This window comes from Channa argus, chromosome 5 (assembly GCF_033026475.1).
Source record: "Channa argus isolate prfri chromosome 5, Channa argus male v1.0, whole genome shotgun sequence".
Classification (NCBI taxonomy): Eukaryota; Metazoa; Chordata; class Actinopteri; order Anabantiformes; family Channidae; genus Channa; species Channa argus.
This window is the reverse complement of record NC_090201.1, coordinates 14,843,469-14,858,198: the sequence shown is the minus strand read 5'-3', so window position 1 is coordinate 14,858,198 and position 14,730 is coordinate 14,843,469. Positions and strand designations below refer to the sequence as shown.

At 39.5% G+C, this 14,730-nt stretch overlaps 1 protein-coding gene across 4 annotated transcripts in view; it reads left to right on the top strand.

The window, feature by feature from the left end:
• Positions 1 to 14,730, top strand: part of celsr2 (cadherin, EGF LAG seven-pass G-type receptor 2) — a 54,671-nt gene that overhangs the window by 8,899 nt on the left and 31,042 nt on the right. For all 4 annotated transcript variants that reach the window (XM_067505171.1, XM_067505173.1, XM_067505174.1 and 1 more), the window contains exon 2: positions 10,395 to 11,102. In XM_067505171.1, the coding sequence (XP_067361272.1) occupies positions 10,395 to 11,102 (708 nt within the window). The remainder of the gene's footprint in view (positions 1 to 10,394; positions 11,103 to 14,730) is intronic.

The window sequence follows — 14,730 nt, the reverse complement described above, 5'->3', positions numbered from 1 at the left end:
AAATTTAACAGAAAAATGTGGTTTAAATAGAAAGTAGTATGTGTTTGTTGTTGTTGATGAAGGGGTTGAGTTCATCTGCTGTTTCGCATCAGTCAAAAGAAGTGTGAAGTACTTTTTACTTTTGCTACTATTATTTTTTTCTTTCCCTGTGTAGTAACAATATTTGCAGTCCTCCACTGGTGCACAGACATCATTGCAGTACATGCTTCCCACACTGTGATGTGACAGATTATGTTTATTTAACGCGCCATTACCTTTACGCTACGGTAAGCCCAGTTAGTATCGAGCCAGACTGAGATTTCACAGTGACCTGGTTTCATATGCTTCAGATCTGGAGTGAAAGTTCCGTTTGACACCACAGTAAAAGGTGTGACTGGCAGAGGTGGTGAACCTTGGCGTGCAGGAGTCTCAAATGTTTCATGGCTTCACAGTCTAATTTGCACTAATACTGACAGGAGGGCGTCAGGCTAACCGAACAGATGATTTCCTCAAAGACAGTGGTGTGATTGTGCTTTCACAGTTTGGTGGCACTGAGCGATGAGCAAGATTGAATATTTATACAGTTCATTTAGATGCAAGTGGCTCATTTACACTTTCAGGGCATTTGTTGATCTGAACAAACTGTTTTGTGGATCCAAATATAGTTTATACATGTTAGTTTTCAAATGTTAAAGTCAAAGCTGTTATAAAAGGATTTGAGTCTCATCTGTGTTAAGCATCGTCACTGAGCAATCCTTTTTATGCTTCTTGTTGAGTATCTTATAGTTATCAACTGACCGCGGGTATGGGCTTATGCTTGATCACGTTTCTGAATGCTAATGTCTCTTTACTGCTTTGCTAACAGCAGTTTTCCTTTTGATATGCAAATTTTCTGATTGGAGGAATTTAGACCTTTTTTTCTGGGGGTCTAAAGCTGCGTTTCTGTTGAAGAATTTGTGGAATTCATTCTTGTGGTTTACAGATACAGCAGGAAAGGGGATGCTGTGGCAGGGTGTGCAAATATGGAAGGCCTTTTCCCAGCAAAGTCAGCTTTCCTCCGAATGGAAGAATTGGCTGAGAAATTTTGGGTTTACTCTGACTGCACTTGTTTGAGATACTTTGGTTAACATTGAGCTGCACAAGCAGTTTACATTATTGACCTCGCAGGATCTGGAGGAATTAGGTGTTGTTGTGTTGTTGTTTTCTAACCGCTCAGGCTTAAATCCTCTGTGGAATAAGATAAAACGGCAAGTTAAATTACTGCTGTAATGTTCTAAACCATTTTGTTTTTTTGTTTTTTTTACAAACAATGTCAGAGACATATGAATATTAATTCAACCTGTATTTTTTTATGGTTCTAAAACAAAGGAGCACTCAAACAAACATGGATAGTGGAATTAATAATTGAAATTTATTATGTTCAGTGCAGTTTGTGTTGCTTGATGTAATGCCCTAAACACTGCTCACATGCAGAAAACGGCAAAACTGCTGCGTAGGTGTTTGAGCATGCTGTCCATTCACTTCTTTTGAGGGTGAGATTGGTGAGTTTCTGTTACAGGAGCTGCTGGCATTCAGCTGTGTTTAGTTTTCATAGTTTGGCTGTTTTGCAACACAAAAGCAGAGTGAAGTGAGTTGAGAAGTCGAGCATAAAAAGTCCTTTGGTTTGCGTCGCTGGCTCCTGAAACTTTGTGAACCTGTTTGATGTCTGAGCCCCCTAGACAATGTAGAAGTCAACAAATGTGATTAAATTGAATTGGATAATAATAGATGTTGTTTGTTTTTTGTTTTGTTTTTTTAACGGGTAATTTCAACACACACAAAAAGAAATTCAGAATGTTTAACTGATGTTACTGTTAATGTCTGACTGTGTAGATGGTTGGTTTTGGTTTCTGAGGGTTTATTGTGAATTGGTTGCTGTGAGTGTACTTAAGGACTAAAACATTTTATACGTAAGGTGGTGGTGCTGAGGACTCAGCTTCTGCCATTGCTTGTCTAATGGGGGGGTCAGGAAAAGAGGAGAAAGCGGGTTAATGAGATGAAAAACCTGTCCTTCCCTTTGAATGTGTGGCCTCCACCCCCCCAGCCAGCCATCGGTCTCCATTCAAGTAGCAGATGAGGGTGTTTCACATTTCAGCCCTGGTTCATTCAAGCAGGCCACTGCCCAGGCACATATTACTGCATCGCTTTTGATCACAGAAACTCGAGAATCCAGCTTTTAAATTAAATCAACACTGAGTGGAGTGCACTTAGTTCTGATGATGGAGACCTCTGATAGGCTTGATCTAACATATTGTAGACGATTTTAAACATGCTGTGAGCACTGAGCCACAGAGCTCAAACATCATGATAAACACCTGCCAACGAGTCATTCCTCTTCCCTCTTCACTGGTGATTATTGAACCTCTGCTTGCTGCTTGGTATGAAGCCTATCCTGCTGAGAGCTTTCTCTTCATGTATATCCACCTGAAGTCACCTCCCATGAAACCACAAAGATCCCAAAGCAACAAAGGCTTACATGAAAGAAAGTTCAGTTTTAATTGTATTTTTGGATTTGGCAGTGGTCTGAGTTTGAAAATGCACCAGCTGCACTTTGCCTTTAAAGGTTAAACCGTGTGTTGGGACAGTTGGGTTTCCATTGGTCTCTTGGGTTTCAGCCTTGTCTAATTTCACATGTGATCATATTTACAGTTCAGTGAGTGCCATGTTGATAGTTCTCAGCACCTGTATGGTTGAGTCTCAAGATGGCCATAAATGTGTCAAAGTGATGACACAGCTTAGCTGTGCAGGCCCAAAGCTTGAACTGTTAAACATTAGTCAGAGTCTCTCAAACACACACTATGCAGGGTCTCTGCAATTCTACTTCTTTTTTTCTGTTTGGTTGATTCCTTTCAGGGGTCGCCACAGCGAATCATACCTCCATCTAACTCTGTCCTCTGCATCCTGTTCTCTCACACCAACTAACTTCATATCTACATCCATAGACCTCCTCTTTGGTCTTCCTCTAGACCTCCTGCCTGGCAGCTCCAACATCAGCATATTCACAGTTTCTCTTCTGAACATGTCCAAACCTCCTCAATCTGGCCTCTCTTACTTTATCTCTGAAACATCTAACATGAGCTGTCCCTCTGATGTATTCATTCCTGATTCTGTCCATCCTCGTCACTCCCAAAGTGAACCTCAAAATCTTAAACTCTGCCACCTCCAGCTCTGCCTCCTGTCTTTTCTTCAGTGCCACTGTCTCTAAGCTGAACAACATCACTGGTCTCACCACAGTCTTCAAAACCTTTCCTTTCATTCTTGCTAATACTCTTTTATCACACGACACACCTGACACTTTTCTATACCCATTCCAACCTGCTTGCACTCGCCTCTTCACCTCTTTTCCACACTCTCTGTTGATCTGAACCGTTGACCCGAATTAAAGTCCTGCACCTTCTTCACCTCTGCTCCCTATAACATCACCGTTCCACGTAGGTCCCTCTCATTCACACACATGTATTCTGTCTTAGCTTCATTCCTCTCTAGATTTTCCTCCACCTGTTCCCTGCTCTCACTACAGATCACAATGTCATCTGCAAACTTCATAGTCCAAGGAAACTTCTGTCTAACCACATCGGTCAGCTTTAATATCAGCAGAGCAAACAAGAAGGGGCTCAAAGCTGATCCTTGATGCAGACCCACCTCCACCTTGAACTCCTCTGTCACAACTACAGCACCTCACCATGGTCTTACAGCTCTCATACATGTCCTGGCACCCTGTCATACACTTTCTCTAAATCTACGAAGACACAATGCAAATACTGCATCTGTTGTTCTCTTTCTAGGCATGAAACCGCTGCTCACAAATGCTCATCTCTGCCCTTAGCCTAGCTTCCGCTACTCTTTCCCACACGATTGTATTCAGAGTCACTGTAATTAATGTATGTGATTCCAAGCTGCTCCAAGGACAGAGCATTTAATTCTAATTAAATTAAACTGTGTCCTGTTGTTGGCCCCACAGGGACTGTACTCTCAGGTCATGGCTGTACGATTTGTTTAATTAGTGTGTGTGCAGGACATGTTGTCTTTCTTTGCGACCTTGTGTGGATTTGGCAGTGTTATGTACGTCGGCAATCTACAAACATGACAGTTCTGACAGTTTCACAGCACAGTAGCTCATTAACATGTTTTTTTTACTGGTCACACTTCAGATGCCGGACAGACATGGCTGTTCTTACAGTTTCAGTGCCCAGGGAAAATAAATGTACATTATTGCTTTTAAACTTTGCTATGACTTCACAATATTAAAATATTTCCCCGCTTCTAGCTAAAAGCATATCGGGGTGATGTCATCCAGAGGAGTTTTTCATCATTAGAAGTTCAGATGATGTCATCTGGGGGAGCTCTGGAAAAGGAGGTTTACCATGATTACAAACTCCATAGTAAGAGCAACAAGATGACATAGTCTGAACTGAAGGTTCGCCAAATTATGTCATCTGAAGGCATTTTTCAGCTAGAAGAGTGATATTTTAATTTAGGAAAGCCAATGGGAAGTTTAATGGCATTTATGTACATGTAGAACCCAAACTAATACCAAAAGAAGTAAGTTCAAAATCAGTAAAGGTGCCCTTTTAGCTCCAGAGAAGATCCTAGAGGGCTGCAGTACAAAGGCTTAATGTGGTCAATGAAAAAAACAGTAATAAAAGTGGAGCAATATGTACTCTGTATTTCAGAATAGGGTACGGTTAGTGTTCAGTTTTATTTAAGAATTTGATATGTATGAACTGGTTGTTTGTTTTGTTTTTTCTTTTTAGTCTAATCTTCAAAACTAAAATGTCTTTACATCCCACACACTAAAATGTAAGGGAACCGTTTTCAGAAACGGTTCCCTGTGTCAGGAAATATCTGTTCTCTTGATAAATTTTGTCTAATTTATTTAAAAATTAGGAGCTGTTGATTGTTTATCAGTGCTTAAAGGTAATTATGATAAATGTTATATTTATTGAGGCCCTAATGTGTTTTTCATCTCTCTATCAATCGCCTGGTAAATTCATAGGCGCGGTCCTTGCTAACTAAAGTAGCAAACATTCTTCAGCCTTTCTCAGGTGTCAGCAGTTGTAGTAAGACATGTAATACAAGAGGCAGTGCACGGTGTAAAACACTGCTGTATACACAGACAAAGCAAAACAATTCTGGTAAATTTCACCAGCAACAGGGAATCTCTGAGGGCTGGGGTTACTTTGGTCTTGTGGTTGATGTCTCTGTCCTCAGCAATTTGGTCTTTATCCGCCGTGACCTTGTTGACATTTTCTGGGATTCAGCAGGGAGATCTGATGTCAACTTTGTGGTCTACTTAGGCCAGCCTCACAGATTTGTGCTCCCTCAATTGGTCGCTGTCTTTCTCTCAGTAGTGCAGCTATCCCAGCTTCTAAGAGGCTTAGTATAAGTTTAAACGGTGCACGATATGTTTCTTCATAGCAAACACATAATTTGTGAAGGCTATATAATAACATTGTGTCAGTGGAGAATTTGTTGTTCTCCTGAAAGAGAGAAAGTGGGCTTCATTAATGTTTGAAGGATAAAAAGAAGCACATCTCCCCTAACCAGCCTCCTAGCTGATAATTGATATTCTGTGTCGATGTGTGTGAGGACTTATATGTACATAATGGTTAGCTGGCTTGTTTACATGCCTCACGTAACTATTGGTCTTTTTTCTTGGATCTTTTGCCCTGCTAATTGAAACTTCCACATAAAGGTGAAAACCTCTAATCTTTTTTTCTGAAGATTTTCATGCCTTTTCCATCGGTCAATTTAGAAGCACAAAACTCACTTAAATTAAAGAGTTACAAGGTTTCTAAAATGACAACAGTCCCCACATTTCGCACGCACACAATGCTGTACACAACTGTGGCAGTGCTGCCGCCACAGTGTGTGTATTTAATCTTTTCCCTGGCGCCGCTTCTTAGCTGAGAGCATTCCTGGCACCCAGAGGCCCAGAGGGGGTCGACCTCTGGGCTCAAAGCACTGTCACACTTCAGGCCTGGCACCTCATCTTGTTACCGACTATGCATCCGTCTTTTCCTCCTTTTTGGCCTAAACCTCTCCGCTTACCCACCATTCCTGCTCTGAGGATCCTTCCATGGAGAATGACCTCTTTGAAGGATGGTCTGGTTCCTTTCAGGACAGATTCTCCTCGCGCTCAGTTTCCCAGCGCTGCATCTACGTCTGGACTTGTGCCTGAGATCCCAACCAAGAATGTGAATTGGCAGAGGACGTAATTAAGGAGATGTCTGTCCTTATACATGCCCTAACCTTTAAGAGCCTCTTTTCACTGAAAGTTGTGTTTTTCTGGCTACTGTAGCTGCTGCAGAGTTATAAAATGAGTAGAATGGGTGAAGAGAAAAGTGGCGAAGATAGAAGGTAGATTGTTGTGATAGAGTTCCTGTCAGGATGAGAGGACTAAATTTTTCAATTTCAATTTAACTTTATTTCAACTTCAACTCTATTTATATAGCCCCAATTCACAAAGTCATCTAAAGGCACTTTACAGAATAAAGTCAAGACTTTAAAGATGTATAGAGAGAACCCATCAAACCCCCTTGAGCAGGCCGTAGGCAACAGTGGAGAGGAAAAACTTCCCAAACTCACTAGGTAAAATGTTAATCTACAGTGTAATATAATCATGATTTACTGTGCCGAAATAATTATTGTTTCTCTTTTAAAACCTGACCGATCGTAACATTAGATGTAACTATAAACATCTCAGTCATCAGGGCCATTGTGTTAAAGCCTTTGTGATCTCTCACAGTTATAAAAATTATTTCTTTGTTATCAAAAATGTATGTTCTAGCAATAAATCATTTACTTTGTTTTAGTGAAAATGCCAACCATTTCCTGATTTCAGCTTCTCAAAATTTCTTAAGTGTTTTATGATATTAACTGAACAAAGATCAACGGCTTTCTTTTTGTCCCTGCAGGGGTCGCCACAGCGGATCGTGTTCTGCACGTTGATTCCTGCCACAACCCTCCCATTTTTTATTATTTTTTTCTAAATCCAGGTCACCCTTGGTGGCTGGGTGTGGCCACGCCTGGTGGAGTGGGTTTCGAACCCGCTGTCTCTCTGCATCCCAATTTAATGCTCTACCACTGAGCTACCAAGCCCCCTTTTTATGATATTAACAGAACATTTAGGGATTTTGGCTCTGGGAGATATTTATCTTGATTCTTGTGTGAGGGTTTGTGACCTCCAAGCTTAAATATTAAGCTTAATATTGTCTTAAATATTGATGAATAACAAACATGACCTCAAACACTGGAGTGTAGGTCATGATCTGTTCTGCCTTTGTGTTCTCTTAATGTTCCTCCTCTTATGTGTTTTCGCGTGTACACAGGTGTGTGTGTGTGTGTGTGTGTTTGTGTTTACAGTATAGTGTGAATAAGATGAGCGACCCTGCTTGTGTCTTTTCTTTGATGTTTTTTTCCCCTCACTTCCTCTATTAAGGCCCTGTGCTGTGCTGGAAGTGCTTGACTGAAAGCAGAAGGATTAAAGCTGTGTCAAACATGCTTCTCTGTTTCACTTCCTCTATGACCCCCCCCCACCACTAAATCTCCCCCTACTCATTTTCCTCCCTCCCCTTCCTGGCACTCCTTGTTTAAACTTGCCTAGTGCCAAACAAGGATCTGGTAACTTTGGTTCAGCGCTGTTTGTTTCTGTCAGTTCTGCTCACAGTTTTTGCTCTCTGGCTTACGCCCAGGTGCCCCAAACAAAGAGTCCCATTGATTACTTTGGAGTGAGTGGGCGAGGCCTGTTTAAAAGACATTTGATTTGATTTAAAACTGTTTTGTGTCAGCTCTAAGGAAACCTGCAGGCCACTGGTGAGGTGATAGTGGTCTCTCTTTGTGACCTTGAGTCTATGAGGTAATCTTCACAAGACAAGCAACAACGTTTTATAAGGAATAAAACACACTCTTCAAATGCGATCCTGCTGTTATTGGGTGACCACCACTGAGTCCATTTACTCTCTGTGTGTGCTGTTGTTGCACCCCACTTGAAGGTAACCTGAATAATTAAAGCAAATTCACATCATTAATTTTTCTATAATGGCCAGTTGTTGCCATCATGGCTGGGGTTTAACAAAATTCTTTTGCATTGTAGTACACATCTAATAACAAAAACCTTTTGGTTTTGTATAATTAAAAAGCTCTGGAGTCAGTCTCAGCTTAAGGTTGTTGTGCTTCTATGTGTACATAGAAAGCAAAAGAGAAAAAGTAATGTATGTATTAACTGGATTAGATGGGAATCAGATAAAGTACAAAATTAAATTGCATCTGGTTCCAAATTGTAATGAAGTTTTTATGAATTGTGTATGTAATCATTTGGGATGTAAGTTGAAGTAATGGGAAGTATGATTTAGACTGACACAATTGTTTCTTACTCGTCAGAATAGTGAATGATTAAAGTTAAGTTGACATTTGTTGCAGAGTTTATCTACTGGATTCGGAGCATCTTATGAGCTGCAGCAGACACAAATCCATAGGTTTTGTGCTTGTTACCAGTATACTCAGCTTTTCTGTGTGTTCTTTGTTCTTTGTCCCTAGACATTTGAGGATCGAGGCTGTTTTCATTATATTTTCTCCCCTCAGTGAGCACTGCTCCCACTGCTCCTGTCAGTGACTTTCATCTGATACTGGATGATAAGCAGTTTTTATTTTATTGTAAATATGTTACAGTAGGAAAAATGAGCAAAAAAAAGTAGGTTGAGCAAAGTCATTAGTCAGTATGAGTAGAGGTACATAGTGTTCATGTTTTGGTGCATTAGTCACGTAAGGCTGACCATTATGCAGCATGATACAGAATCATTTACCTCATTTACATATGCATTTAAAATCTCACTTGGTTAATAAAGGACTAACACGCAAATTAATGTATTGTACAGTCAAGACCTGTAGAATAGTAAACTTGAAACACTTAATGTCTGCATTCACAGTCAGAATTGAATGTATAGAGGATAAAACATTAATTGGATCTGGTATCAAAACAACAAACTAAGAGACAAGAGATTTGCTGAGCTGAGAAATGCTTTGACTGTTGAAGCTGAGACTTCAGGCATTCAGTATAGCATGTATAATGAAGTAGCATCTCTGCTTCCGGACAAAGAAAGGAAAGCGTGAACAGTGAATATAAGCATGAAATTGCTGATTAGAAACTTGGAATATATTGAAAGAAAACATAAACTTGTTTTGTCCTAGTCTTGGCAACATATTTTATCTGATTTGGCAAATGAGAAAAACTTTTTCGTCTGAACCAAGAATATGAATAAAAAGTTGTTTTATGTTGTATTTCATTATTCTCAGCTATTTTTAAGGTAAAGTAACAGCTATGCTGTTGCTCTGTTTACACATGAGTCTAGTGTTACAGTAGCAGGTGCTGCATGAATCCTCCACCAGCTGCTTCAACCTAGCCACAGCTGCTGCAGGTGCTGATGCTACAATTACTAGTGACTCAGTTTTTCTTGTTGTTTTGAAGTTAATCAACTCATCTTTTAAAGCAATAGTAGATAGGGGTGTTTTAGAAAATAAAACTACCTTGTCATTCAAAATAGGATGGAACTAGATTGTTTTTTTATTTTAAAAGTAATTTACTGTCATGCTGACAGTGAAGCTCCCCAGAACTTTTGACAGCGAACTACAAGGTATTTAGTCTGTTGCATTTGAAAAAGGAAACATGTTTTAAAAAGATGTTTTAATTAAAATTGCAGCTTTTGCGATATGAAAATTGTGATTAATTCTTCAGCCCAACTTTGAAAGATAACTAATTGTGAGTTACGGTTTTCTCCACAATGTTCTTAATCCACCAACAGGTGTAGTCTGTGTATCCACATTGTCTTATAGACACTTCAGACTGTGAATTATTCACTCATCTGTGAGCTACAATTACTTTGTGACGTGTTCCTTCACTTCACTTCACTTTGAGCATGAAAGGTTTGAAGAGAAAACTACCCACTTTGGCTTTTTAAAAGTTTTTTTTAGAGTTGAGAATATTTTGTTTCGATCAGTGGACAGAGGCTGCTCTGTTTATCTAAGCTCAGTAGATGTTGTTAGGATTATTGAAACATGTTTTTTTTTTTGCTGTAATCATTCCCCCTTTTTTCAACGATGTCATTTTCAATTCAACACTTGTGGTCTACTTACCAAGCTGTAGTGTAGGTTCAGTAATGCAAAGAGGGAAATTTAGACGGCTGAAGGCTCATTCTGTCCCCTATCACTAATATCAGAAGCACATTACATTACATTACAGCCATCACAAGCCTGTTCCAATCCATGTCCTGTAAAGCAAGGTCATCCTGTCGTCCTTGTGTTTGAGAATAATTTGTGTATCACCAGATGCTGCTGTGTTGTACCATTTTTCTGATGTTAACGACCTTCTGTCTTTTCAGACGGTGTCCACTCGGTGTCAGCTCAGTGTCTTCTCCAGGTCACTATTATCACAGATGAAATGCTGTCCAATAGTATCACATTGAGACTGGCCAACACCTCCCAGGAGCACTTCCTCTCCTTACTGCTTGCACAGTTTCTTGATGGCGTGGCCCGTGTTCTGTCTGCTGCACGCGAGGACGTCGTCATCTTTAACATCCAGGACGACACAGATGTCAGCGCTCGCATCCTCAACGTCAGCCTGTCTGTGGCTGTGCCTGTGTTAGGAGAAGGGCACCTGCGGCCTGGAGGACTGGGCCACGGTGTAGACAGAGCTGGGAGAGTGCTTGAAAGTGGAGGAGGGGAGTTTTTTGGCTCAGAGGAGCTCCAGGAGAGGCTGTACCTGAACCGCAGCCTTCTAGCTCAGATCTCTTCCCAGGAAGTTCTGCCATTTGATGACAACATCTGCCTTCGTGAGCCTTGTGAGAACTACATGAAGTGTGTGTCCGTGCTAAAGTTTGACAGCTTGGCTCCGTTTGTTGCTTCAGACACCATCCTGTTCAGACCTATCCATCCTATCGCTGGGCTGCGCTGCCGCTGTCCTACCGGCTTCACAGGAGATTACTGTGAGACGGAGATTGACCTCTGCTACTCTAAACCCTGTGGAGCCCACGGTGTGTGTCGCAGCAGAGAGGGAGGCTACACATGTGAATGCTTTGAGGACTACACAGGTGAGAGCTCTTATTTTAGCTAAACTAATTACAGTTGAAACAGTGTTGCTGTTGGTGTTTTTTACAGTTTTATCTCATTGCCTCAAATGCCAGTAAACCCAATTAGTTGTTTGTCAGGGAGTATTCTGAAACATTTTAAAAAATGAAATCAAAATTGGTGGGGATTTTTGTAAATCTCTGATTTCATATGAAAGCAGGAGTCAGATTTACTGTCAGCAATTATTGTAGATAAATTTAGATTAACCTCTGCTCTATAGCAGGTTTTATAGTTGGCCTTTTTACTTGCTTAGCTCATTTTATACGTACATACTTGTGCTACTATTATATTATGTATTTTCACCATGAATAGACAACAGGTTTTAAGTATGAGGACTAATCTGTGTCTTTGGCAAAACATTACACAGGAAGCCATTAAGCTAAACCCTAAACTATGATTAGGACTACTGTATGTTGTAGCCAAATTCAAATTTCTTAACTGACTCAGATCATATATTTATAGGAAAATGTCAACAAACTGGGCTTCTTAAAATCAGATCTGGATCACTTTAGTATGTAGTTGTAGATCTGACATGTAATGTTCAGATCACAATTGGTGTGTTTTTTTTTAAATGTCTATAAATATAAAAAAATAAAAATAAATAATAATAATAAAATAAAAGCTGCTTTAAATGACTTCTATTTGCATGTGTAAATTACCTGCAGTGACCACATCTCACAGCCCAGTAAAAATAAACAGGAGAACAACATCATGGGATGGAGATGAATGAGAGATGAGGAAGTTTCACGTTAGTTTGCAGTTTATGGAACGATGTTTGTCTTGCCAAACTGGATGGAACATATAGTAACAGATTGGTTTTCAACATATGAAGTTCAGATTTAACAAAAAGGGAACCTATTCAACCAGCTCAGGTTCAGTTTAATAAATCACAAGTCCGTTTCAAAGAGCTTTACAGATTGAACAGTGTAACAGCTCTAATCTCAGATTAGATAGAGAAAAATCCCCCTAGTTATGTTTAATTTTAAACATAATATACTCCACATGTTGCTCATAGTGTGCCTCTGTCAGTGTAGCCTTAGCTTGGCAGTGAAGCTGTGTTTTGCATTACTACAGTAGTACGCTGGTTATTAATTCATGTAAAGATTTTCAGCTTTTCTTTTGATAGACTTTCTGAATTTCTCACATTTTACTGTTGTGTTTTTGTTTTGATATGATAAAATGAAAGCTCCTTGATTCCCATGCTTGTTTAGTTAATGAGGTTTAGCTGGACAAATGTGTCTACTACTAGAAGGGAAAAGGGCTGTCGACACAAAAGCCTTCAAAATGTTAATTTCTTCTCCTTGCAAAGATCCCATGGGAACTTTAAAGTCTACATTGGTGCTGTTCACTCTCCTCTTCAGCTTTTTATTGAATCTGGCTCTTTATAGACGCGGAATGTCCTGTACACTGATGACCGTAGCTCTGCAAATGAAGGTTGAGTGATGAGTTATTGATCTGACTTTTCCTGTTGCAGTCAGCCAGAGAAGACACAAAGCTAATCAAACAGATGCCTGTAAATGCTTTCCACAAATATTTGTTAATCGTAGACATAGATTGCACACATTTTAATTTAGTTGTTAGTTTTTCTTCTGGTTTACTTTCAGATCATGTTTAAGGTTGCATGTGAAAACCTCTAAATTGAATACTGTATTTTAAATGACGCAAAGGTCCATCTCTTCATTTTTCTGCATTTTTGGTCATATTATTTTCTGTGTGTGCTGCAGCCATTGAATAACCTGTCCATGCTTATTCCCACCTACACTCAAATGTCACCCAGAGATGTGGGAGTGTTTAAAGTTAACGTCCAAAGATTGGGAGCTGATGATATAACAAGTTCTATTTCCTCTTTGCTGCTTGTTATGGAGGCTGGGGATTTTCAGAAAGTTCTTAACTCTGTGATGAATGTTTTACCATGAAAAAAACAAACACAATCTCTCTGTCAAGGGTAGTATCGCTGAGTGCAGTAAATGAAAGGAAATTATTCATTATAGATGGCTACAGGTGGAAAGTGTCCCCTGGCTGTGACATTTGCTGTGGTAAAAATACCTAAGAAAAAAAAATCACAAAGCATGTTGAGAAGAATTAATTTATTACTGTTGGCAGCAAAAATGTGAACTGCTTGCAAATGTTATTCACATCCTCAAAGGGTTAAAGACTGCCTGCTCACTGGGTTTATATTTAAAGGAAAAAGGGGAGTTGAAAGAGGAAGAAATCTAAAACATGCTAATTTATACATTATGAATATTAGGGAAGTTGCCCCATGTTTCTGATGAGAGGTTAAGTGGGTCAAATCTTGACTCTTTAATGTAATTTAGAGTTTAATTTTGCCTTTGAAACATATGCTGGTCGGTTTATCATGTTTCTTTATAGTGCAATGTTTTTAGCATTTGAAGTAGTATTGTTTGTAGTGCTATATAATGTATATTGTGTTGCATATTCTTGGTAATTCGTTAAAGCATCCGTAACTATTTGATGAATGATTGACAAAAAGCATAGCTGTGTTATTTAATGGGTTTTCAGTTAACAAAAAAAATCCTTACAGACTTAAAAACATAGCTTTTACTTCTTAAAATGGTTGGTGAAAGGCCACTTGTAAAATCTGCTTGTTACATGTGCTGCCAATTGAAAGTTGTTTTTTTTTTTATTCCTCATAAAATAGAATTCGGGAGTCATCTTCGTGCTCTAAGTAATGGCATAGCTTCCATTATTCATTGTCAAACAATAAAAGATTTTTCTTCACCTGTTTGTGCAGCTGTTTATGAGCCTCATATAGTGTCAGCATTTAAGTGTGTGGGCTCAGTCACTGAGAGTCCAGGTTGAGTAGCACTTACATATTCCTGTGCTCAGCTGTGGGTGTTGGAGCTGAACTGTAGGTGCTTTTAACGTGAATTGACAGAGAGTGAATGTGTGGGTGAAGTGGGCATGTTTTCATCTGGTTACACTGAAAGCAGCTTCGAAGACAGTTTTCTGCATTATGATGGGGGTTTGAACCCATGTGCTGTTGGATCTAGTTTGCAGAACTGATTGATTTATCTCAGAGTGAATATAATTCTATAGTTGATGACTGCACTGCCAGACTGTTTCATCAGTGTATTCCAGGAAGGTTTTAGTTGATTTTTTTTTTCCACTACAACTCCCACTTTTCTGCTTCAGTGAGTCTTCACACTGTGGCGGGGCTCTCTCTCTCTCTCTCTGTGTGTGTGTGTGTGTGTGTGTGTGTGTGTGTGTGTGTGTGTGTGTGTGTGTGTGTTGTGGTGGGCTGAACTGTTGGATCGTAGGCGTTGCCAGATGGTAGCAGGACAGAAAATGGGAAAAAATATATAACCGCCATCATCTTTGCTGTTGAAGAGTAAATTATTTGGCTTGGCTGAGTAACTGCGTAGACACTGAACAACAAGATGTTGTCTTCCTGTAGTTTTCAGACATTTCTCTTATAACACATAGCAAGAACAACACATAACCTTTTCAAAGACCATGTGAAAATCACTGAAAGATCATTTTAGATCTGTTTGTGAATATCATTCACCAGCTAACTAATTTACCCGTTAAGATGGTTTTCTTCGTTGTGGTAATTCATTCCATAATTAAAAG